Raw genomic sequence first — 27,185 nt, 5'->3', positions numbered from 1 at the left:
TTCAGGAGTTAATTTTTAAATCCAGTTTAAATCATTTCTATCAAAATTTAAAAGCACAGTGCACATGCAACAAAAAAAGTCCCTATCTTAAAAATCGTAATTCAGGAGAGCAATAGCATGCAAATTACTTACAATGTGAGCTTTGACTGCTAGGTTATCAGGAAGAAAAAAAAAAACCCAATTATTCAGAAACAACTACAATAAAACCTTCTACAAATTCTGTAGTTCTTTCTTTGTCTCCCTTGAGCACACGGCTGCTCCTACAAAGCTCAGAAACCCCAGCGTGAAACTGTTGGTCTATATTTAGTGTTAATTTGCCCAAGCCATGTAAGATTCCAAATACTGACTTTTTCCATAATGGCTAAGATATTTAGTAAGTATATTTTGAAACTATACTTTAACAAGAAAAAAAAAACCCAAAAACACCTTGCCTCGATTCAAATGTTAACTGATGAGGTTCCTATTGGATGGAAGTCAATGCCCTTATTTGGCTGACATGACTGTGTAAGCTGACACATTTCTAGCCCTATGCCTGCAATGCTCCCATATATAACTATTCTGTAGCACTAGGAGTTGCCACTCTGACAACTAACTTGCACAGGTTTCCAGACCAGCCAGAGGACTGCAATAATCACGGACAGAATAAATCATTTAACTAGGGTGATGGTGATTGTAGGACTCCTACCTACCAAAAAAAGTACCAGTAGCTACTAAAAAAAAAATAACAAATTGTGGGGGAAATCCCCAGAAAAACATATTGTATGACTGTAGCCCATTACAAAAGATATACATACTTTGTCTCATCAACATCTCATCTTTCCACTCCAAAGACTTTATTCTGTGGGCTTTCATTCATCCTTCTTTCCTCAGGAATGTCAGCCTTTCTCTTTTGTGGTTCCCTCTTATACATATCAAGGAGCTCCTGCCCTCTGGTGTCCATAAAAGATGCTACAGTGAAGAGGAGACCTGCAATCCCACAAGCCCTGGATCAAGGATCCAGGGATATAACAGAAGGGACTAAGTCTCTCAGGATACTGAGGGTTAGGGGATACAGTGAACTGCCATCCTGTATAATCATTCTGCTTTCCACTGCCGTAACTAGGTAGACATTATTCATCCTTGAAACAATGCATATCAATTAGAAAATGTTTGCTTCACGGAATTTCCTTTACATCTGTATTCATTATAGATCCCACTCTACTTTTGAGGAAAAGGACATTTTAAGCTTCCTCTGTACATATAGGCCAACTCGGGCCTCCCTGATGGGGCAAGGGGTTCAGATGCAACCTGTGAAGCTGTCCGCAGCCACTGCAGCATGAGTTCAATTCCCCAGCCTGCCAGCGAGGGAGCAAGCCACATGGACAGCAGACCTCTCCTGACTTGCACATTGCTCCCCTCAGCAGTGTATTTCAGTCAATCTGCTTGTTCTGTGCCCCACTCTGTCTCTGGTGAATCCTCTCACCACCCCCCACCCCCATGCCTCTGGCCTATCCCCCAGCTCTTATATGCATAAATAAATCTTTAAAAAAAAAAAAAACATAGAGACCAACTCGTGTAGGAAGACAATATAACTAGCTGCTGTTTTCTCAGAAGCACATAATATACCAAATTTCTCTGACAAAAAGAAAATGTTTGTTACTTTTAATTGCCAGGCTCAGTCCTTAAAAGATTAATCTTCCAACTTCTTGACTGTCTTAAACTACCTATCCTTTGATGAAATAGATTAGCCTTGTATTTTTGCGTATTTATTGTCCTTTTTTCTGTTCTATAACTTTATAACCCTGTGAAGTATTAATCCCCCTCAGGGATGAGGAAAACAGACTAAGAAATTTCATTGTGCAGGGATATATGGGTTGTGACATAGCTGAGATTTGAACCCAAACTTCACACCAACATCAGAATTCAACCGTATTTTACTGTGAGGGAGATGAAATTTCTCTATGGATTGTGATCAGTTAAATTTCTGGAAAATCACTGAATATTTTCTCTGTTATGTACCTGAAAAATCAAATCAAGTCACAGGAAAATGGGTGCAGGTTTTTCCCACTATCCAAAAGTAGAGCATTCCTATGAAACATTCATATATTGAAATGGCATAAAGCAAAGAAATGCCTGCCATCAATGTATATGAACATTTTTAGCATCCCTAGATCCCCAAGAGAATCCATCAAATAATACCAAGTGATCCACAAAACTGAAAAAAACACATGTAATAAAAGCAGGAATGATAAAATACTTTGCCTGTGAAAGTAGTTCCTGGGGAAGGAGACAGAAGGTGACTCTCACTGCTCAGGGTGCACACGCCTCTAGCATGGTTGCTGCAAAACAAAAGTGAAATGCTATTTTGCTTTTCATTTTTATCATAAAAGCAAAAATCCTTTTTTTTTTTTTTTTTGCTTAGCAAAAACAAGTACTAATGTAGGTCTTCCATAAAAGCAAAAATAGTATAAAAGTGGGTGATACCTGTATTCTCAAATGAATTGCCTAATCTGGGGGCATTTTCAAGTATTCTTGTTTTTTCTCACAAATAATTTAACTCACATATCTAGATTCAACTCCCAGGGAATTCAGTAAGTATCTTCAAACACTTGAGTCACTCATGCTGACTGCTTCAAAATTAATGACTGAGCCTCAAAATAAAGAATTTATTAGACAGGTACCATTTAAATTCTTTCCAATCAGAAAGGTTAACCAGAATCAAGCAATGAATTGGTAAATTACACACTACTTTACATTCAAGGAAATGCAAGGATTCTTAAATTGCGTTCCCAGTAGTCCTTGTCTAGCACTTACCTCTCAATTTTATGAAAAGGCAACACATTTAATATGCAGATTAACTTAATCTACTTTTTCAAAAACCCAAGGAAAAAGGCAAAATAAGAAAATGACAAAAATGTTAATAGGAGGAAAAACTGATCAAGATTTCAATAAATATAAGGAGATATATTGGTAAGGAGATACTGGTTGGAGCCTGCTTTTGCAGATCTCCATGTGATTATCACTGAGGAGTGAAGCAACTGACACTGCGGAATTCAGGCAAGATCAGGACTTTAGCTCAGTGAAGCAGAGCTAAATACAGTAGGTAGGTTTTTTTTTTTAAGATTTATTTATACATACAAGAGCTGGGGTACAGGCCAGGGATAGGGGGGCGTGTATGTCTCACCTGAGACAGAGTAGGCAACAGAACAGACTGAAATACACTGCTGAGGGGAGCAGTGGGCGAGACAGGAGAGGTCTGCTGCGCCATGTGGGTTGCTCCCTGGCTGGCCTGGATAGAATTTGTGCTGCAGTGGCTGCAAACAGCCACTTCATAGGTTGCGTCTTAACCCCTTGTGCAACCGGGGGGCCCCACAGTAGGTAATTTAATGTTAGCCAACAACAAAATACAATACTAAGAGTGGAAAACTGTACTACAGAAATTTCTCAGAAAGAAAAAGAAATGAATGAGAAATCAAGTCAGAGACTCCATTTGGCTGGTCTAATATCTCATGGAGTTCCAAAACAAAGCATGGAAATGGTGAGACATATATTTTCCAGATTGCCAGACCCTATCTAACCACAGTATCACACAATTTCAGCACACTGGAAATAGAAATGTCAAGAGCAAAGAAAAACAAGAAATAAAAGCTGTGTATCTCAAACTTATACTTCCAAATTTCAAGTTTATTTACTAGAATTTTACATACCAAGTCAAGCTACATTTCAAATATATAAAATAATTGGACCTCTCATGAACTCATTCCCAGAGCTACTAAGTGTTTCGCTTTAACAAGCTAATAATGAAGACATGGGATCTCCCAGCCCAACGCATGTGGGATCCAACTCAAGAGGGGAAAACAAACCCCAAGATGAAGACTCAGTACACAGATATATGTTGGGTGAGAGAAGTCAATCTAGAACCAAATATTCTGCTAGACTTTGATCATGTGGGAAATAAATTTAAAGTTTTACAAATTTATTTGGGACTATTTGAGAACTAGTGATGCATATTTAACAATCAAGCAGTAAGTTATTAACCCCAGTACAAAACACTGCAAGAATACAGAAATGAAGAGTAAGCTAGCTCAGAAATGAACATGGAAGTAAGGTCACTATAATAGAGTGATGTCGCTTTAACAAAGTACAAAAGGGGACAATGAGGTTTGGGAAAGCAAAAAGACATAAACTTTTCGCCTGTCCAACAAAAAAAAATCACCATATGTCAAAAATAGGAAACTAAGAAATAGCTATATACAATTGAAACTCAGATGCCAGGAAAAAAAACAAAGACTGGGATCCCTCCTGCAATGGAACTGAGGCCTGGAATAGATGGAAGAGCAAGCTGTTTTTCCTTAGAAGTCTTTAATAAATAAAAGTTTTGCTTTAAAATATGTATACAAAATTGAAAACTTGGGGAGATACCATATTTGCATTCTCTTTTCCATGGCCCTAACCTACTTAGAATACAGAGCTGACAACATGCATATCCAAGTCCTGAATTCCCAGTTCCCACTCACAGGGAATGCTGCTCAATAAGCCAACAAAAGGGGCACATTAAGTCTTCCAGAAGTTGTTAGGGTGTGAGCAAGAAAGAATGCTAGTTTGGGGAAAATACCTTTAATGATTTGGGTACTTAGACAGCATACATGTTTCCCCACCCCTCACACCACTTTTATCACTGTTCTGTGCCTTTAAAATACCAATCTATGAATTCTAAACAGCAGATGTGACTTGGGCAACATAATTTTAATATAAACCTTAATAAATACAATCCTAACACAGTGTCAAAATGCTTACAACTTTTCAAAAGGTGAAGAACCACCTCACAGTGGCAACCAAGCAAGGCTTAACAGTAACTGGAAACCCAGTAATTACATTTTTCACCCATTTCCATGTTTTCACATAAACTGTTTTGTTGTACTCTTTCCTTACCCAGCTTGCTCACTTGATCACTCTGCACCTCAAATGCATGAATGTTTCTTCTATTAGAAAAGAAGCAGCATTTTTAGTGTGAAAAGATCTTTATTTCAAAGTAAAGTGTACAAGGTCTTACACAGCAGATAAAATCAGTGCTCCTGCTCTGCAGTGAAGGTCAGCAACATCTCTGACATATGTTAATTCATCATGAACTCCCAGAAATTGGAATGAAAGGCCAGCAGTTAAGATGTCATGGTATAATTCCCTTTATTGATCCCAGTGACAAAATTAAAATTAGAGTTCATTTAAAATATAGCAGCTTTTCCAGACTTAGCTCCCAAAATTGTATCCAGAACTCTTTTCTTTAAGACCTTCAGTTTAATACCTTATACATCTATATCATTTAATCAATATTTCTGATAACCACAGCATGAGAAATTTAACCTTGGTTAATAATTCTTCTCATCATGAAATCAAGTGAATTACCGTATTTCTGTTCTCCTCATAAATAGAAAATGACCAAACATTACATTTTATTCATGTTTGATTATATTCACAAAGAATATTCAATAATCAAAACTCTCCATTTGCAATACTATACATTAAATTATAAGCAATTATCAACCTCAGCTACAAAAGCTATCTATGTTGACATGAGAGAAAATTGTCTCTAGAGTTTAAATACATTAGAAATTACAAGAAAAATAAAATAGAAATTAGAAAGTAGCCTTTAAGTACAGAAATCTAAAAGAATTCTCCTACATCTGCTCTCTTATCTCGACATTTGCTTCGAGCTTTTGTTCGGGCTTTGAAGGCTGCAGAATTATACAAATGCTGAAAGGAAGAAAAGAAAAATACATGTGAGAGCTACACAGGCTTAAGATATTCTTGTAAAATAAAATAAAAATCACAAAGGAAAGAAGTGAACTAATTTGACTCTAAATATTTTGTCTATAAAACACACAAACACAAAGAATGAGGGGAAAATTAACATAATTAGTAGATATTCTACATTGAAAAAAGTATCCATCAACCATATGGGGTACCAGGAAAATTCCAATTAAAAAAAAGTAAAAGGTCAATATTTAATCTGTTCAAGGAAAAAAAGACAAATCATGTGAATAAAACATGACTCTGCTGTTAATATAACAAGGAAAAAATGGGTAAGACTCCAGTTTAATATTAATTAAACATATTTTCAAATTATAAAACTGTATGCTGTAAAGTATGTGTGCAAAAGCTATATGCTTTTATTCACTGCTTTTAAAAACAGTTAAAAATGATAGAAAAGCTTTGGAAATAATTTGACAATACAAATCAAAAAGGTAAAACTCTAGCCCTATATTCCCATGCAGGGATTTCTTCTAAGAAATAACTCAAAGGTATGTGAAAGCATTCTATTTATTAAAAAGTTTTAAAATACCCAATAATCATTTATATGGTCATAAAAATGATTATACTCTATAAAAATGTAGTTAAGCACTTCATACCCATTATGAAGGCTATAATTTAAGATGAAAACTAAAAGAACAAATAACATGTTGCTAAGGATATAGCACTGCTATTAGGAATGTAAAATAGTGTGTTCTCTGTAGATAACAGTTTGGCAGATCCTTAAAAAATGATCTGGAATTACCACACAGCCCAGCAATTCTTCTCCTACAATAACTGACAACAGGTTAATTTAAACAAAATCTTGCACACAAATTGTCATAACAGTACTAGTCACAATGTCAGAGAAGAAACAAATCAAATGTCCATCAACTGATGAATGGATGAACAATTGCAGTACATGACACAATGGATCATTGTTACATCACAAAAGACTCAAGTGCTGATACCTGCTTCATGTGGATAAACCTTAATATAATTACAGTAAGTTAAAAAAAGCCAAACACAAAAGGTCAGTTATATGATTCTATTTCTGTATGAAATATCCAAAATAGATATATCCATAGACACAGATAAAATATTAGTGCTTGCTAGGAGGAAAAAAGACTGAGTAATAAACATTTAATGGGTATAAATTTTCTTTTGAGTTGGTAAAAATGTTCTGGACATAAATTGAGGTGGTAGCTGTTGACTTCGAGAATAAACTAGATGTCACCAAATCATGTATGTTAAAATAGTTTGTGAATTTTATCTCACTGATGAAAATATATTTTTTGAATTAAGTAAAAATTATATTAATTACTATTTAATGTTATAAACTCTGAGCACTTCAGTTTCTCTATTTGTAAAATGAATGTGGTACTAAGTGAAATACTTTTTAGTTATCTAGTACAAAAAGCACAAATTAAATATTCTTAATATAAAAACTTCATAGAATAAAAGGAGAGAAAAATGAAAACAATTCTATGTTAACATAGCTGGGGTAAAAAAATTTCTATTAATCCCCTTTGCTCACATCTTAAATGCAGGAAGCCTTCTCTGCAGCTATTTTACCTGAAACATCACTAGGAACAAAAATCCACAAACACAAACTAGCAGTCACTTGGTAGAGCCCAGTCCCAGCTTTTCTTTGGTTCATTTAGTTCTGTTGATAACAAAAACAAAACCTACCCTTTCAAAACGGGAAATCTTCATCGTTTTAAGGGTTGCAGCATCAAGCATCACCGGGGGTCCGAGTTCAAATACATTGCGAAGGAATTCATTTGACTTGGATGAAATGAGAAGGTGATTAAGGTTCAGGAATATCAGTTCTTTTTTACTACATACAGTGAAATTTTATTAACAGAAGTTATGTGAAACTTATAAATATGAATTAGATCATTTATTTTCTTTTTCATTGAGACCAAATTGTTTTTTAATGCCTCGTAATCAAGAAAGCTACAAACTATGTGCTTTCATAGAAAAAAATCAATAGCTAGCTCTCCAACAAACTTATACAAACAGTAACAATTTCATAGTTATTCAATTTTACTTTCAAATATAAATGTACTATTTTGTATCTGCACATTCAATTGAATTCAAAAGCCACTTGAATGAGTTACACTGAAAGTTGCCTCCTAATTTAAAAGGAAACACAAAGAAGGATGTCACCCACTTACCTGCAAATGGTACTGCATTCCTGATCCAAGAACCTCTTTAAAGGTGTCATATGTATGTTTTTTGACCCAGCAATCAATATACATTCGTTCAGGACCAAATTTAACAGTTTCTGTTGGAAAATCCCGTTCCTAACCAATAGAAGAACCAGAATTTGAAGAATTAAAATGGTCTAAAGAAAGTCTACATAAACACAAATTTCTAAACAGACATATACATGCTGAAATTAACAATATGGTTTAAACTGGTATGTCCACACCAGAGTTATGAACAGACTGAAAAGTACTATTCAATATATAAAGGTATACAACTTGTCTAACTATGATAGACTTGAAAGCACAGTAAGTTAAAATAATTAATGGCAAAACACATTGTTGTGAATGTTTTTGAATTTCAATAATGATAAAAGATAAATCATTCTTCCACATATTTGAAAGAAAAGTCAGTATTATATTGATCTAGGATTAGGGGCAGGGTGGGAAGATTTTAAGACCAGTTTAACAGACAAGATGCCCCCAACAAGCCAGCAGTGGAAATGAGGAGAAGCAGTTATCTAAGAAAGGAAAGGTAATGAGGGCTAACAAACCAAATGAAAAAGGAACAAATCATCAACTAGGAGTACATGGTCAAATAATAGATTTACTAAGAGAATAAGAAATAATGTACTTAATATCTCAGAGAAGGAACTATTTTGCCAGAAGACAATTTCAAAGTATAACCATGGAGGGATGGCCCAAGTAAAATGGAAATAAAGGTCACATATAGGACAAGGTTTTCTAAATGGACAAAGATGTCACCAAAATGGTGATTTGAAATAAATAGACTGGGGTGTTACATTTGCTAATGAATCATGAACATGTAAGAATAACCAGGCAGTAGCTGATGGCCTACTGGGACAGAAGAAAAAAGATGAAACTTGATAGTGCAAGACCACTCCAAATGCCTTCCCCACATCTAACCTTTCTCACTCATTGGCCCATGACTTTAGCAAGAAATTTAATCTCCATGTTTGGGGCTATCCATACCTAAACCACATAGGGTTATTAGAGGGTTCACATATAGGACATAGCATATCTGTGAAGTGTTAATGCCTTCAGTATTCTCCAAGGCAAGGTTGTCCTTAACCTATGGTTAATTCAACCATGCATTCTAATATGTGAAGGTTTCTAAACCAACTTATTTTTCAGGTAAATTGAGGCAAGGTAGATTATTGTCCTTTACAGAGGATTATAAAAGGGAGTCAAATATCAGATGATTTTGTTTTAGGTAGTCTTATTAAATGCTGGGATTTGTTATTTCAGTTTTGAGCACCTAGCTTTCCTAGATAAATCATAAAAGTCATCGCTTGAAGGTATCAAGAGTAGGTAGTAACTTTTATTTAAAAAAATGGTGCACTAACTATAAATATGCTAAGCACCATTGCATAAATGATGACAAGTACACCAAAGTGAAATACATTTCTAACATCATCTTTTTAAACCTACAAAAAAGAACCTTTACACATCAGTGTTAAATTTTCCATTGTTTAAAAAAAAAGTCTTTTATGTTTTTTAAAACCATTAGGCTTAAAATGAGGAAATTATTTTAATCAAAAGCTAAGTTTAAATAAAGAAAAAACCCAATTGTAAAGTTTAGCTTGTAGCAATCTAATTTCAAAGAGTAATAGCTATGACATCACTAAAAAGCCTACCTCCACTGCCCTTAGGATGTCCCTGAACACAGAGCGCTGCTTTCTCTTGTCCACTTTGGCCCGGTGCTTATTTCCATCTGTAGCCAAAGCCCTAAGCATCTGCGTCAAGGACTCCATATCTTCGTAAAAAAAGTCCTGGTCAGGAAAAAAAATTTGGTTTAATGGTTTAGTTTGTTGGTTCCCCTCCCCCATGCCCAATCTTTTCTAAAGCTAACAGAGAACAATTCAACTTGGAAAATAACCAGCAGTACTGCATAAAGCAACACAAACAAACCTTCAAGCTGTTTAGATGCAGCTGTTACCACGCAAAACATTAATCCAGAAATGCTGACTACAATATACCACTACCACCAAACAATTAACATTCTTCTTCCAAGTATATCCAGATGCATTCAAACACTTACCATGCTCTTACCCCATTCAAGACATTACTGGAATTTCAAAGTAGTTCAACAAGTGTCAGATACACACGTATACCAAAACAGCTTCTATCCACTGGCTCCACCTTCCCCCTAACCTACCCCCCACCTTAGTCCCCAAAGTACCCATTCCAGAATTCCAAATATTATAATTCCAAAAGTAAGTTACTAGTAATGTTTTTTTAAACCACCTAATTCATAATTTACTGGCAATATTTTCAATAAGCAATAAAGTACATAAATCAGGTGCACAGCTCAAGCGATTAAGTCATGTAAGATGAGCAGCAGCAACAAATTTACTATCACCTTGATAGTGATTTACTGTCACCTTGAGTTGACTACAGACTTCCTTGTTACAGTTTTAAGTGGCTACACTCTTAAGAAATCTCTTTACTACGTTTGTTTTTTGTAAATGTCATCTGGTTTTATGCTATTAGCTTTATTTTATTTTATTTTTAAAGATTTATTTATTTATACAAGCACCGGGTACAGTCAGCACAGGAGGGTGAGGGAATTCACCAGAGCCAGAGGGGAGAGCAGAGCAGGCAGACTGGCAAGAAGTACACTGCTGAGGGGAGCAGCAGGTGGCAGGAGAGGTGTGTGCGCCATATGGGACCCTCGCCCAGCAGCCGGGATCGAACTGGCGCTGCAGAGGCTGTGGGCAGCTTCGCAACCCAGCGCTCAACCACTGCGCCACTGGGGAGGCCCTCTTTACTATGTTTTACTAATGGCAACAAAAACTGAAAGATGAATCAAAGTTGTTTAGCTGACCTTAATATTAACCTTATTAAACTGGAACAGACACTAATCAGAAGGTGAACAACCTCAGTTCTAGTTATTAATGCCCATTTAACATTTTTTGCATTAATGGCAATAACCATTTAACATATTCTATTTAAAGTTTAAATAGATTAAACTTTAAAAAGATTACACAGGATTAACTGTGTTAAAAAGATTACACTGGATTAACTGTGTAATCTCAAGAAGTATACAGGTGATTCTTTTAATGTCGTAAATAACAAAAGATTATGATACCAACACTCTAACTTCAAAGTACATAAAAATGTTGTCATTAGGCCTCCCTGGTGGCGCAAGGAGTTAAGGATCACACAATGAAGCTATCCCCAGCCAGGCAACTAATGGACATGGCACAGCAGACCTCTCCTGTCTCACCCACTGTTCCCCTCAGCAATGTATTTCAGTAGATCTGCCTGTTCTGCTCCCCACTCTGTCTCGAATACACACACACACACACACACACACACACACACACACACACACACACTCCACCTCTGGCCTACATCCCGTCTCTTGTAAGCATAAATAAATAAAATATATTTTAAAAAAAAAAATTCTAAATTTCATTGTAAATTTTATAGTCTGTGTATTTTTTACTTCAAATATTTTCATTCAATCTCCTATGTGTGAGTTATGTAAAGACAATAGCCTTTAAGATCTCATCTTGAGTAAAGCAATTAGAAACTACTGAGGTATTAAAACAGATAAAAGTTATGCTGATCTCTATTTAAATTCCATTAAATTTGATTCCATCTTAACTGGATAGGAATAGTTTTACTTGTTGAAACAAGTACATTTCAAGCACTGGAAGTTTTTCTACTCATTTAATTGACTACTTTTCTTATATGGAAAAATAAGCCAAGAACTAAGAAAACTTTATGTATTACCTTAATTTGTCTCAAGAATGGGTACCATCAGTGGTTCCCAACAATCTTGCCCCCCAGGATATATTTGACTATGTTTGGAGACATTTTTGGTTGTCACACCTGAGGATGAAGGAGCTGATACTGGTATCTACAGCATAGAGATCAGGGATGCTGCTAGTGCTAGACATTAAAATGCACAAGAAAGTAACGCCACTTGACAACAAAAAATTATCCAGCCAAATATATCAATAATTCTGAGGTTGAAAAACATGCTATAATTATCAGCAGCAGGTGATAAACGCAATCTAGTTTATAGTCTGAATCACTAGGTTAGGTGTTAAGTTACTTGGAAAAATAAATGTTAAATATTGTGAGAAAATGTCTCTGTTAGTGCTTGGGCTTTAAAAAGAAAATGTAAAATTTAACAAATTATATTCATAAATAGCATCCAAAGGCCCAATTTATTAGATAGGATTGAATAAGTATATAGTAAAACTGTACACAGTTGGACAAATGAAAATTGGGTTCCTGGTGGTACAAATAAGTACTCTGCCAATAATGACAAGAAAATAATTTAATCAGTATCACACAACAGGAGAGTGTGTATGCGTGTGTGTGAGCGAGCGCATGCGTGTGCATATGCGCAGCAATTTACATATCAGGGTAAGTAGGGATTAAAGAGGGAGAACTGGTGAAGTTCTGACTATATTTTGGTATATTTTTCTCAGTCAGCAAGCACATCATGTTGTCCCAAGGATCTGTTAGAAGACTATTGCCAGGGGGAGGTAAACTCAAAATTCAATTAACAATTATCGTAATAACTATGACTTAAACTGTATTATCTACCATGTGTTCTCAACAACCTTGAGTTCATAACTATTTTTCTCTCCATTTAAAAAATAAGGATACTGAGGCATAAGGAAACAGCCCATTATCATCCAATGAGTAAGTGTGGAAAAGAGATTTAGAGGTAGGCAGCAAGGCACCAGAGTGCACTCTTAACCACTTGGCTATGTGGCAAAAGAACAGAGCAAGCTAAAAGAGCTGCCCACGAAGGAGCACTAAATTCTTCAACTTTGAACAACAGCTATTATCAATAGACCATGAACTTATTTTTTTTTTAAGATTTATATATTTATTTATACAAGCACTGGGTACAGTCAAAAGCACAGGAGGGTGAGAGAATTCACCAGAGCCAGAGCGGAGAAGAGAACAGGCTGACTGACGAAGTACACAACTGAGGGGAGCAGCAGGCGGCAGGAGAAGTCTGAGCGCCATGTGGGACCCTCGCCCGGCGGCCAGGGATCGAACCGGCGCTGCAGAGGCTGCGGGCAGCTTCACAACCCAGTGCTCAACCCCTGCGCCACCGGGGAGGCCACCATCAACTTATTTTTAAAAAACAATCATATTCAAGTCTTCATTAGTTTTTTTCCCCCCTAAATGTCTCAAGAATTATTATCATAAACCTGTATTTCCAGGTTAATAATAACTATACAGAATAATCTGGCAAAAAAGTCTGACTAATTCAGTGCCACACATTTGCTACAAAAACCCTAGTTTTAATTACCCTATGTATTCATAAACACCTGATTTAAATTGCTGACCACCCTGTGACTATATCATTACCAGACACTCTTTCAAAAACCTTACTTAGCAAAAATAGCAAGCAAATCTCTAGGTTCTGATCTATAACCTAGTTCATTTTTGTTCTTGAACAAGAACCATGACAAAATTAAACATATCTGGGATGAGTTCTCCTGGATATTTCATATGATTTCATAAGCCAGAGAACATAAGATATGTGGGTGGTGATACATTTATGTTTACATAAGCTTAAACAAATTCAACATTTATAATTTAAAGAGCATTATTATTTCACTTTTAAGATGCATTTCAAAGGAAAAAGAAAGCAATTACCAGAGGAGCAGAAGACTAAAAGCTAGGACAGCTGGTATCTATGCCTTGAGGTTAAGGAGACATTAACTAGCTCGATAAAACTAAATTGATTGCCACTTGAGTCCAATTTCTCATATAAGAATCATTCACTTTGACATCATTAACAATTTACTTTCTATTTCTACCTACTATCCTTTACAAGGGAGAAGGGGGCAGAGTGAGGGCTGGGAGGAGGAGTAGGAGGCCAGGAAAAGATATTTCCCAGATACAAATTTAAAAGCATAAACATTTTAAACATAGGCCTAGAGTGAAAAGGGAAGGAATAGGGCAATTCAGAACATTTAATAATCCTATTTATAATTATTCATTGTTAAATAACTTAAATTACAGAAAAATTTTTATTCTGCAAATACAGTCCTTTTTCCCTAAATAAAAAAGCACCTAATAAGTAACCCAGTATTTGCAACAAAGGTCACAAATCAGGGTGACAGAATGTCCCAGTTAGCGTGAGACAAGGGTTTTCCTGCAATTTAAGACTTTCAGCGCTAAAATACAGTATCAGGCAAACCAAATGATGTGGTACTATCACACACTCCAATACCTTTCAGGCAACATTGTGGTAACCAACATCCGTAAGTGGACAATGGATAGGGAACTGCAAAGCACATATCTTGGTGGAATGGGCCATGTTTATTACCATCTAAATTTCTCTGATCCCAAACCTACACTGAATTCATATTTCATCCATTTGTCTGACATTTATTATTGAGCCTCAATGTCTGAATTATCTTAATGTGTACCATGTCTGAGAATTCCAGGCAGATGCAAACAAATTATACTGGACCCAACTCTCTCCATGAATAGTAAAGGCAGTTTCTAAGCTTCACTTCTATAAATAGCAAAAATTAAGTATAAAGAACTACATTCAAATGTTACTCTACCACCCTTATTGTTTTATGCTCTTACAATTATTGTATCACCATTCCCAAGAGGGGTAATCAATCACTTATTTCTCAACTGGCTATGCTCTCATGTTAATCATCTAATTGTAAATTGTAAAAGTGAAAACAGAATACAGATCCTTGTGATACAGTCTTTTCCCCCAGATACTTACACTGTCCATTCCTCTGGCCAATTCAAACAGAAGTGCCAAAGATTCACCAGCAGCTATTCTCATGTTTACATCATCAGAAGAAAGGAGGCTTGGAAGTTTGTGGAAGTGCCTAAAAAATAGTCATTATTATGTGAACATAACCAATTATGACAATAAATGTTTTTATAAAATATGAAACTAAAAATACATACACCTCAAGCTTTTTCTTGACTTCATTGATTGGGCATATGGTCAGTAATAATGTCCATGCAAGAAGTGAGCTGATATGCAGCACTGTATTAGGGGTGCTGCAAATAACATTAGTGTCTTTCTCTTTGAGATAGGACTTGGTGAAGATATTCTCCAAACATTCCAGAGTTGAGTACAGCTCCTATCACATAAGAATATGAAGTATTATAGAAAATCATCTAAAATTTGGAATGTGCAAATAAATGGAATCAAAGATTTTCTACTTACAGTAATATCATCTGTGGCAATAAAACTGCAAACACCAAAGCAAGTAGCACACTAAAAAATAAAAAGAAAAATAGGGACTATTGTTTGTAATTTTCTTGCTAATTCTTTATCTTCCTGCTTTCATTAATTCAATATATTCTCTCAACCATGTTACAACATTAGGGCCCAAGCATAGTAGAGGGAGAAAGACTATACAATCAAGAATTAAGGGAATGAGGTTTCGGTACAACTCTGCTACCAAACTCACACTACCAAGACTCTAGAAAGGTTACTCTGTTTCTCTTGGGTCTTCATTAATCTAGCAGATCATTTTGTACTTCAACTCAAAGATACAGAAAACTACTCAAAGTCTGGGTATTTGAGAGAAATATATTAAAAATCTTTAAACCACATTAAGTACAGCATAGATTCTTAAGCTTTTAAAATCATTTGTTTGTGGGCCTCCCTGGTGACACAGCAGTTGAGCACTGGGTTGCGAAACTGCCCACAGCCTCTGCAACGTTGGTTCGATCCCCGGCCGCCGGGCGAGGTCCCACATAGTGCGCAGACCTCTCCTGCCGCCCACTGTTCCCCTGAGCAGTGTACTTCGTCAGTCTGCCTGTTCTCTTCTCCACTCTGGCTCTGGTGAATTCTCTTACCCACCCGCGCTTCTGACTGTACCCAGTGCTTGTATAAATAAATAAATTAAAAAAAATAAATAAAAATTTTAAAAATAAAATAAAATCATTTGTTGGTTTTTGTGTATTCTAGTATGAAAACTTTTTTAAAAACTTCACTTCTAGGGCCTCCCTGGTGGCTCAAAGGGTTAAGCATACCATAGTGAAGCTATCCACAGCCTCTGTGGCACAAGTTCGATCCTGAGCCAGCCAGGGAGCAACTCACATTGTGCAGCAGACCTCTCCTGTCTTTCCTGGTGCTCCCTTCAGCAGTGTATTTCAGTCAAAGCCTGCTGTTCTGTTCCCCACTATATCTCTGGTGAATCCTTTCACCCCTCCATACCTCTGGCCTGTACCCCAGCTCTTGTATGCATAAATTAATAAATCTTTTTTTTAATTTAAGATTTATTTATTTATGCATACAAGAGCTGGGGTACAAGCCAGAGTCAGGAGAGGTCTGCTGTGCCATGTGGGTAGCTCCCTGGCCGGGGATCAAACCCGCACTGCAGAGGCTGCGGACAGCCTCACAGTCTGGGTCTTAACCCCTTGAGCCACCAGGGAGGCCCTAAAAATAAATAAATTTTTTTTAAAGATTTATTTATTTATACAAGAACCAGGATACAGGCCAGATGTGCAGGACGGCAAGAGGATTCACCAGAGACAGAGCGGGAAACAGAACAGGCAGAATGACAAAATACACTGCTGAGGGGAGCAGCGAGTGCAATAGGAGAGGTCCGCTGCGCCATGTGGGACCCTCGCCAGCCAGCCGGCCAGGATGGAACCGGCGCTACAGAGGCTGTGGACAGCTTCACAGCGTGGAGCTCAACTGCCTGCGCCACCAGGGGAGGCCCAAAAATAAATAAATCTTTTTTTTTTAAAGATTTATTTACTTATTTATACAAGCACTGGGCACAGCCAGAAGCACAGGAGGGTGAGAGAATTCGCCAGAGCCAGATCGGAGAGCAGAATAGGCAGACCAACGAAGTACACTGCTAAGGGGAGCAGCGGGCAGCAGGAGAAGTCTGTGTGCCACGCGGGGCCCTAACCCAGTGGCTGGGGATCAAACCGGCGCTGCAGAGGCTTCAGGCAGCTTTGCAACCCAGTGCTCAACCACTGGGCCACTGGGGCCCAGGCCCCCAAAAATAAATAAATCTTTAACAACAACAACAAAAAAAACTTCGCTTTCAAAAAGTAAGCACAATGGAGCAAAATGCCTCATAAAATCTAAGTGTCTTCAAACTACCCACTGAAAGAAAGCATCCATTAATTCAAATTTTACTTATTTTGGAATATAGTGAAAAGAGTTTGGGTATCCTATAATTTCCTTTAGTGGGGGGAACAGGGATAAACAATTGAGCACACAGTAAGATTAAAAAATTTTAAAATTTACCTAACAAAACAATCAGTTATTAAGTACAATCTGCTTGCAACATAAATGGAAGACAGAGCTCTGCTCTATAAAGAACAGAATTTGTAATGTGTGAGATTGTACTGTTTTATACATTTCCCTTTTCTCCATATGCTGTCACTAAAATTCCCTCACATTGTTCCAAGCACCATTTTTTTAAATGCATACAAGAACAGCTCTAGACCAGAAGTGTGGGGGGATGGAGGGGTGAGGGGACAATTCACCAGAGACAGAGTAAGGAGCAGAACAGGCAGATCTACTGGCCCCCTCTATTGTTGAGGTGGGCAGTGGGCGGAACAGGAGAGGTCTGCAGCCAGGAATCAAACTCACACTGCAGTGGTTGGCAATAGCCTTATAGTCTTGCACCACCAGGGAGGCCCCCACTTTAACACCACCATGGAGGCCCCCACGTTAACACCACCATCCACCTGCCCAAATTTCAGCTCTATCCAGTATTGTGAAACCATAAGTGACTGCACCAAATACCTACCCAAGAGTTTTCTTTCAAAAATAGCAAATACCTGTATAGCCCCTACATGATTTAAAAGGTACATGGGACTACCCATAATGGGAGGCAAGAGGACAAAGAAAGGTAAACAGCAAAACTATTAACTAAATATTTTAGGATTATTATAGCTTAGAGGGTCCAGATTCCCACGAAGTCACCAAACTCCTGTTTGTTTTGGCATCCAGGGGAAACAGTTAGACTATTCTCAGTTTTTGTAGAATTAAAAATCCTAAGCACAAAGCACAGAAGTGATGTACTCCGGTCTGAGTCTCTGTCCTCTTGCTCTTCTCCATCTATCTACTATGGCTGACATATGGAGAGAATCTATAGGTAGGGCCAAGACAGATGCAGGATGGATGCCTAAGGACTCTGACAATTTATATTGGGCAGTGATATGAGCACAAAATAAACTTTTACTAAGCCACTAAGACTTCAGGGTTTAACTGATACAAAGATTAATGTTATCTGTAACATTAATACTAAAAGAGAAAACTGTATTAGATAATCTGTATTAAAAAGTGTAAAACTTGAACTGGTTGTCTTGTTAGGAAAATATCTTGAGATTCAAATCCAGTAAGATTAAATTCTTAAGGCCCAGGGCCTCCCCAGTGGCACAGCGGTTGAGCGCTGGGTTGTGAAGCTGCTCGCAGCCTCTGCAGCACCGGTTCAATCCCCGGCTGCTGGGAGAGGGTCCCACATGGCGCACAGACCTCTCCTGCGGCCCGCTGCTCCCCTCAGCAGTGTACTTCAGTCCTTCTGCCTGTTCTGCTCCCCTCTCTGGTTCTGGTGAATTCTCTCACCCTCCCGCGCTTCTGACCTTACCCAGTGCTTGTACAAACAAACAAACAAACAAATAAATAAATAATTTTTAAAATATTAAAAAAAAAAATTTTTTAAGGCCCATTAAGACTCAAATGCATGGGGCCTCCCTGGTGGTGCAAGGGGTTAAGACACAGCACTATGAAGCTATTCGCAACCACTGAAGCATGAGTTCGATCCCCAGCCAGGGAGGTGACCCACATGGCGCAGCTGCTCCCCTCAGCAGTGTATTTCAATAAATCTGCCTGTTCTGCTCCCCACTCTGTCTCTGGTCTCCACCCCAGCTCTTGTATGCATAAATAAGTAAATCTTTAAAATAAAAAAAGACTCAAATCCATTTTCCAAATCCATTAAAATCACTTCATATGCTTCTGTCATAAAACAAAACATATTCATTGGGCTCACTTATAACCCCTCCCCGCCCCCAAATCCCACAACCTAAAGTCAAGTGTTACAAGCAGTAATATCAAACAGTTATAGAATAAAAGCATTTCCAAACCCTCAAACCAAATGAAAATTTCACGAGTCAAAGTTTCAGTTTTCTACAGGTATCAAATCCACCCATGTAAATGTAGCATTCAGTTTCTTCAAGAGGATTTACAGGCCATAGCTGCCAATAATTTAAAATAACACCCCCATTACATTTCTTAAAATTAACTATCCTATAAATAATGTCTAGACCATTTAAGTTCTAATCAAAATCATTCTACAATTATCTTAAATAACTCAACACAGTATCATCCCCTTATTAGTATATGGTCTTCAATTTCAAAGATATAGAAATCTGCTCTATCTGGGGTGCTTTATGGAGTCTCAGAAAATTTAAGAAAACAGTTGCCATACTAAGTGTGCTCACTAGAACTGAAAGACAAATGAGAATAAAATGTTAACAAAAACTTATTTACAAAAAATGCTACTGTCCTAAATTATTCATCAGAATGTCTGGGTGCTATGTCTGGATTAATACATAAATTTTAAAATCTTACACTTACAGTTTGCCTAGTCTGGATACTAGCTGTTCCATCACAAATTATTTTCTTTAGGATTGGTCCAAGAGTTTTTAAAACCTCTTCACTTTCAATTCCAGGGCCCAACTGAATACAAAGAACAGATGCTAAAGCTGCAGCTGCACGCTGTTCATCACTTTTACCTATAAAAGAAGCCAAGACACACCTATGATAAATTATTTTTAACAGACCAACCAATTACAGTAGCAATTTCCCCAAATTTGTTAAGTTTCAAAACAGCATCAACCATTTAGAAACCCCTACACTTTGACATAGGCTGTGGTGTAGTTTAAAGAACTCAAACTCTGGAAATAGCCCTCACCTACATCCTAGATTCACCACTTATTAGCCCTATGACCTTCAACGAGTTATCATTCTTGAAACAGATTTCTTCCTCTATAAAATGGAGATTAATACCTATCTAAAGTGAGCAATGTAAGCATTCAGCAAAATAACATGTTTCAAGCCAGATACTTTAAGAATTCACAGAACAGTATGCCTTGGATAAATCGCCCAAGCATTTCCGATGTACAAAGCCCTTGAGATAAACTAAACTTTCAAGGGTTTTCCCCACTAAAAGCTTTTAAATACATGGGATTCTTTAAAAATCACAGAAAATGGCATAAGAAACACAGAAAATAACATAAAGGTAACCATAAACAAACTCTTTGGAGACCTGTAGACACCAAAGGGTTTGGGAAAAATTTGAACTTAAGTTATTACCTAAGTATTTATAAAATATGCAGATCAGAATAGAATTTTTAAAGGTCACCTATTACAACTCTCTCTTGCAAGAGAGTTTTAATATAAACACCTTTAACAAAGCCACTGTAATAACTTGAAAATGCTGGCTCTGCTATAACTACACCATTAACAAGTTACATAACCTTAGACAGGTCTCATGTTTCCTGCACCTTTATTCTGTATGAGGGTGGATTAGATTTAAAGTTTCCCAACACCTATTCACCACAAAGCTTTCACCTGAGTCAAATGTTATGAGGAACACAAAACTAAGTCCATTCAATTGAAAGGAACACATGTGTGTCCTACATTTGTATAAAGTGATTATAGCCGAAGATATTTTCATAACACTCTTACTTGGCAAAATAATTAAGCCAGCAGATTCAAATCTTTTCGATGTTGGTGGTTACTAAAACTAAAAAGTCATAAGATCTTCCTCTCTCTCTATTCTTAAAAGTTCTAGAATTATAACAACAGAATTCTAGAACCTAGAGAATTACAAACCTAGAATTACAAAGTTCCAGAATTCTAATATTCCAAGGACTATGAGGTCTTGAGAAAAAAGCTATGCACAACTACGACTAACAGTTTAAATAAATACAAGGGAAAAGGAGTGAAATAATTATACTTTTTCAATTTTAGAAAAAATAAGATGCCCTTTTGTTGACATGTAACAAAAATTTTCAAGTCTTTCTTATATACAAGAGAATAGTAGTCACCTTTTCTGATAGAAAACATGATGATCTATCCCAATCCTACCTTGTTTTAAACTGTTAGAATGATAAACAGCTTCTAAGAAATCTGACTGAGTTAACAAGCATGTGTAGTCCTTTATAATTATAAAGTTCTATGAAAGAACCAGTATACTGGTGCCATTAACAAAAGTTGCAAAGAAGGTACCAAATTTCCTATTAGTTCTGTGCCCATGACTCAAAAATAAGGACATTACCTTTTTTCAGGCAGCGTTCAATGCTATCAGTTAAAGTCATTCTTCTTTCCAGAATAAACTCATACAGCATTTTTGAAGCCAGTGCAGTTTTAATACCTTCAAGAGCTGCCTGCCTTGTCTTCGCACTATTTAAAGCAAAATTTCAGAGAAAGATCTAGTTAGCGTGTACCATCAATCAATAATTGAAAAATTTAGCTTGTTTTCCCTCTTAATTTTTTCTTTATAGATTTTTAAAATCTAAATGTTATCAAGCTCCAGACATTTTTCAATAATTTAATTTTCATCTATAATTCGCCTTATTACACTGAAGATTTTAATTTGCTTTGTAACATAGCAATTTCCTGTTTATTAGTTTTATAACTACAACTTTAAATGATTACACAGTGTTTTATAGTTTCAATGATAAGCTGTAACTCATTTTTTTTATTTTAACATTACCAAAGTCGAGAGGTTCATGATTGCATGTTCTCGGTCAGTTCTAGAGCTAACATGAAGCTTGGAAACAATTTAACTTTGATATTTGGTCATGTCTATAGTAAGTGGGCAGGAAGCGTAAAGAAAAATTTAGTTGTCCCTTCTAGTTGAAGATTAACTTTTAATTCAACAAGCCCAATTATAATCCAATACAGTTATGTTTTTTGTGCTAGAACAATGACTGATCTGAGTCAATCTGAATTCTAGTGGCATGTTTCTACCCACACTAAAAGCCCAAAGGAACAAGAAACTTTAAATCATCTAAAGTAAAAAAATCAGGCCTCCCCTGGTGGCGCAGTGGTTGAGTACTGGGCTGCGAAGCTGCCCGCAGCCTCTGCAGCGCCAGTTCGATCCCCGGCCAACAGGCGAGGGTCCCACATGGCACACAGACCTCTCCTGCCACGCCTGCTGCTCCCCTCAGCAGTGTATTTCGTCAGTCTGCCTGTTCTGTTCCCCGCTCTGGTGAATTCTCTTACCCTCCCATGCTTCTGACTGTGCCCAGTGCTTGTATAAGTAAATAAATAAATCTTAAAAAAATAAAGTAAAAAATCAAAACATATTGCTAAATCAGACATACAGATGTAAGTAGATATAAATATATAAAGAAGTAGGAGTTGATTAAAATCACCTAAAATGAAAAGAGTTCCCAATATTTCTTACCTCTTGTCCAGAGTTAGGTCAATGAATCCCTTTAATTTGTACTCTAAGTCTTCTTGAGTTCCTTCCTCATCAAGGACTTCTGGTCCTAAGGAATAACACAAACCCAATGCTACAATTTAAGTTGGGGGGGGGAGGGCAGGGGAAAGTAGATAGGAGATCTCTCCAGTCTCGCCCACTCCTCCCCTCAGCAGTATATTTCAGTTAGTCTAACTGTTCTGTTCCCCACTCTGTCTCTGGTGAATCCTCTCACCCCTCCCCCACATCTCTGGCCTGTACCCCAACTCTTGTATGCATAAATAAATAAATCTTTAAAAAAAATAAAATTTAAAAAAACTTTTATATGAAGGTGCAAATTTAAAATTAAAACTCATACCATCTTCAGCAAAACTGGAAGGATCACTATAACCACTGCAATGGCTCATTGTTTCAATCGATGCATCCTCATCACTGAAAGGCTGAACATTTCGATGCTGGCCACCTATCAGGTAAAAAAGGGTAAAAATAAATGACTTTGTTGCCATATATGCAAATTTTTAAATTTAGTTGGGAAATCCAGTAATAAAAACCTAAACTTATTTGGGGAAAGGGATGATTATATTATGAACAATACATTTAAATATTTCTAAATTAGGTCTATTCACCTATTATTCCAGAACACCAACTATTTATAACAATCATCTAACATGTGGCACAGGTATTTAATCAAAAACTAGCATTACAGATGAAATAAACATTTCCAAACCATGACTACAAAGCACGAACAATGAAAATAGATGAAGAAATAGATGTCATTAGATTATTGTAAGAAAAAAATATATTTTCCAAACTGAAAATTACTGCACTTAGCAAACAGTAAGTGATAACTTTGTACACACAACCTTCCTGGTTTTTAGGTTCACTTCTCATAGGTGAAGGAGAATTAAGGAGTAAATAGGGTAGTTCCTAATGGGCCTCCCCGGTGGCACAGGGGTTAAGTCTCAGCACTATTAGGTTCACTTCTCATAGGTGAAGGAGAATTAAGGAGTAAATAGGGTAGTTTAAGAGATAACGAATTGAGAAAAAAAGGCTTAAAATATAAACTCTGGCCTTTGGCATAGTCTGTTAGATATTTTACTTTTAAAAGAAAGGTCCTAATGGGCCTCCCTGGTGGCACAGGGGTTAAGTCTCAGCACTATCAAGCTATCGCCAGCCCTGCTGTATCAGTTCAATCCCCATCCAGGGAGTTAACCCACATGGTGCAGCATGCTTCTCCTGACTCACCTGCTGCTCCCCTCAGCAGTGTATTTCAGTAGATCTACCTCTCCTGCTCCCCACTCTGTCTCTGGTGAATTCTCTCACACCACCACCCCCAACCCTGCACATCTGGCCTACACTCCAAATCTTGTATACATGTTTTTTTTTTTTTTAAATCTAATAAAAAAAAAGTTCTCACACACAACAGATTCAAAATAGCAATGCTATTACTAAAATCTCTTTTTTAAATGACTAGAATCTTCCAACTTCATTAACTTAATGAATTCAAAGTCACTTTTATCATATTAATAAAAGAATTACCTAAGTCATAAATTAAACTGAGCACTTCAACTAAGTTCAAATTTCTGGCCCAAGTCACTTTCAATAGCCTGAATTACCCCTGAGCCCAAGATTCCTTACAAAAAAATAGAAAAATGCACTAAGTGTCACTACTTTCCTATGTCCGGGAAGTTTGTGATATTTACTATCTTAAAATAAGTTTTTTAAAATTCTCTAACTTGATGTTAATTTTTTAAAAATGGGTTGTCTTCTTTTTTAAAATCAAACAGGAGAATTTAATAGATTTTTCAATCAACTCAGGAAGCAAATAGCCTTCCAATTTCCTAAAGGGACTAAACCATCCCAATCAAAGAACTAATGCATAAAAGAATATTCAAAGAAGTCAAAATCCCAAAACGTCTTAATCAAAGTGCTTAGGAGAGTATTAACAAAATGTATAACATGCTCTATTTCTGGACCTACTTTCATTTATTTTCATGATTGGGAATCACAGCCAACAGTTGAGAGTCAACATTTCCTACCATCACATACGTCAATTTACACTAGCATCTATTCCTAAGTCAATTGTTTATTTTTATATTCATTCTATTTCTACACTGCCAAGAAAAGTATCTCATGCAGATGTTACTCAGCTCCCTTCTCTAAGTTTCAGTAGTTCCCCAAACTGGAAGAAGTTAAAAAAAGAAAACAAAAAACCCCCCAAACCCTGCATAATCAGGTCAAACTCACCCACCTGTGATCCAATTAAGAGGTCACTCTATATACATAAGGTCCTTCTTAGAGAGCTTACTTACTAACAAGGTTCCGCTCTTTCCTGAAAATGTCGTCTTCAACATTTTTTAAATACTGTCTGCAAATAAGTGTTATGACATACGCATACTTGTATGAGATTAATTTTATTAGCTTCCTGGATTTCCTCCACTAAATTAAAAAATAGCTTAAATGGAAAGCACACTAAAGAGATAGAAGATGGCTACCTTTTGGTTGTACATACGAAGATAATCATTTGTATCCCATTCATTCTAGATGTCATTTAGAAATACCAATAAGTGGCTTGCAATCAAGTATATGTCTATGACAATTTTCTGCCTCTTCTCCTTTATTATTTATTGAATAAACAATACAGTCACATGGAAACAAAGTTGCAAAAAAGTAAATCTGACCCCTACACCCAACTTTCCAGAGGCAACCGATTAAGTTATATTGTAAACTTCCAAAGATAATCAAAGCATGTATTTTACAAACTAAACTTTTGCATTTGCTTATATATGCCAAAGTTCAGTGTTTAAATATACTTTTACAAATAATAAAAGCCAGCAGTAATAAGGTTGATGAAAGATCTGATGAAATCCTGAGGTGATATATGAAAAACAATCATCCCTCAACCCCCATAATGCAGGTTCTACTCTTAAGTACCAGAGGAAGGAAGATGGCCAGACAAGAAGCTTCAGAAGGGAATAAAGGCTTGATTGTGCTTCAAGGGGGCCATTAATAATATCATTACTATTCTGAAAATGACATTACCTTACTGCTTCTCCATTATTTCCATTTTATCAACAAAGGTAAACTTAGAGGAGAATAAAATTAGTAAGGAAAAACTGTGCATTTATAATAATCCATTCCTATTTCAGTTATGTTTAATGCATGAGCACAAGTTCTCATGCTATGATGCTACAGGAAAGTTTTTAAATGCCAGTTTTCAATACTGTTTAACAAGAAAACTAACCCAGGTATTTTCTAATGAGTAAAGGCACATCATTCTGAGGGTCAGCGTAGAAACTGTGTTACTAGGTAGTCAGCAGTAATTCCGATGTGATAATAACGTCTGAGAATATTCCAATATTCTCTTCACAGTCGCAAGAAAACTATTACTAAAAGAGATGATTTATTCGGTTTCCTTTAATACTCGATTTTAGTTTAATTATGTCTTCTAGTACTTTCCGCTGTTTAAGTCCCTTTTTCTCAACCATATGGTTAAGTAAAGAATCAGCTAAGCACCTACCCACCTATAGAAAGCTTCAACTTTGCAGATCAAAAAAAAAAAAAAAAAAAAAAAACTCAACTAAACTTTTGGCGAACTCCTGCCATCCGAGCTCCTCACCACTCCTGCCTCTTCACTGCTGGGAACTCACGGAACGCAGCACAAAGGGGCAAGAGGCTTCTGCCCCGAGGAGGAGGAGGTCGTCGCCTCGACCAGGAGTCGCAGTGGAGCCGGGAACCCCGGGCTTCAGCAAGCAGGTGCCAGCTGGAGGCAGGAGCAGCGCCCGGGCTAGGGCAGCAGCCCCGAGGCGCCGACGCCTCCACGTAGCCACGTGAACATGGGGACGCGCAAAAAAGGCGGCGGAATGGAATGCCACATGGGCGCCTCTGCGTCACCCTGGCCCCGGCGCGCAGTCCCGGGCCGCGTGACGCAAGAGCCTGCCCGTACCCGCCGGACGTTTGGCATTCCCGAGCGCTCCATGTTGGAGCCTGGGAGGGTGGGGCGGGGTGTCAAAGGCGGCCAGTGACACACCGACGCCAAGTCGGAACTCAACCCAACCACCATGAGGGAGCGCTCGGGGCAGCCAACACACGCCTTTGAGGGCAGCTCCTCCTCCACCAGGCAGTCGTGACCCCCACGCCCACCCACTCTCAGGCCCAAGACCGTTTGCCCTACCCCGCCCCCAAGGCCGGTGCCGAGAGTGCGGGTCGCCAGCCAGCGCTAAATCGCGCGAGGCAGCGCCCCCAGGGCACGCTGGGAATTGTAGTTTGACAGCTTAGCCAGGCGCCCAGCCCATGCGGACGCCTGAAAGGAAAGAACTACAACTCCCGCCGTGCCCAAAGGGAAGCGACACGCCAGACCGGCCGGCAACCGGGATGCCAGCGGCGGGGATAGCCCTTTACCTGGTGTCGCCGCCGTCGCTGCAGCTGCCCCTGAGCCGCCGCCACTACTGCCACCGCGGTGGGGAGTGTTCCGCTTCTTATTTTTCGGCATCGTGGGACGCCCGGTGCCGCCTAAACTCGGAGCTTAGCGAGGATCAGCCGATGGAGCTGCACTTTTTACTCGTGCGTCTGTGCGGCGGGTGGCTAAGAGGCGAGTCTTCGGCTAGCAACAGAGGCGAGAAGCGGCGGGGGTAAGAGTGGGCGGTGGCGGCAGCAAAAATCCCCGTGAAGAGCTGTGATCGGAAACGATACATGTTTCTCTCTAGCGCGGGAGCCAAGGCGGGGCGGGTGAGGCCACGACGCCTTAAGTATCTAGACCGCCGGC

At 37.8% G+C, this 27,185-nt stretch overlaps 2 protein-coding genes across 2 annotated transcripts; both read right to left on the bottom strand.

Annotated features, from left to right (window-relative positions):
• Positions 1-5,640: 5,640 nt before the first annotated feature.
• IFRD1 (interferon related developmental regulator 1) lies at positions 5,641-26,912 on the bottom strand (the record flags this gene model as incomplete). Its single annotated transcript, XM_084259790.1, has 12 exons — positions 5,641-5,730; positions 7,459-7,554; positions 7,947-8,075; positions 9,635-9,769; positions 14,728-14,836; positions 14,919-15,097; positions 15,184-15,234; positions 19,567-19,724; positions 21,272-21,396; positions 22,406-22,490; positions 22,779-22,883; positions 26,822-26,912. The coding sequence occupies 12 exons, from the start codon at positions 26,910-26,912 to the stop codon at positions 5,641-5,643; spliced, it is 1,353 nt and encodes a 450-aa protein (XP_084115916.1).
• Positions 26,913-26,955: 43 nt separating this feature from the next.
• LOC311188016 (uncharacterized protein) lies at positions 26,956-27,114 on the bottom strand (the record flags this gene model as incomplete). Its single annotated transcript, XM_084259791.1, has 1 exon — positions 26,956-27,114. The coding sequence occupies one exon, from the start codon at positions 27,112-27,114 to the stop codon at positions 26,956-26,958; it is 159 nt and encodes a 52-aa protein (XP_084115917.1).
• Between the last annotated feature and the right edge of the window lie 71 nt (positions 27,115-27,185).

This window comes from Talpa europaea, assembly GCF_964194135.1.
Source record: "Talpa europaea genome assembly, contig: HAP1_SCAFFOLD_110, whole genome shotgun sequence".
Lineage (NCBI taxonomy): Eukaryota > Metazoa > Chordata > Mammalia > Eulipotyphla > Talpidae > Talpa > Talpa europaea.
This window is presented reverse-complemented; position numbering and strand designations above follow the sequence as displayed.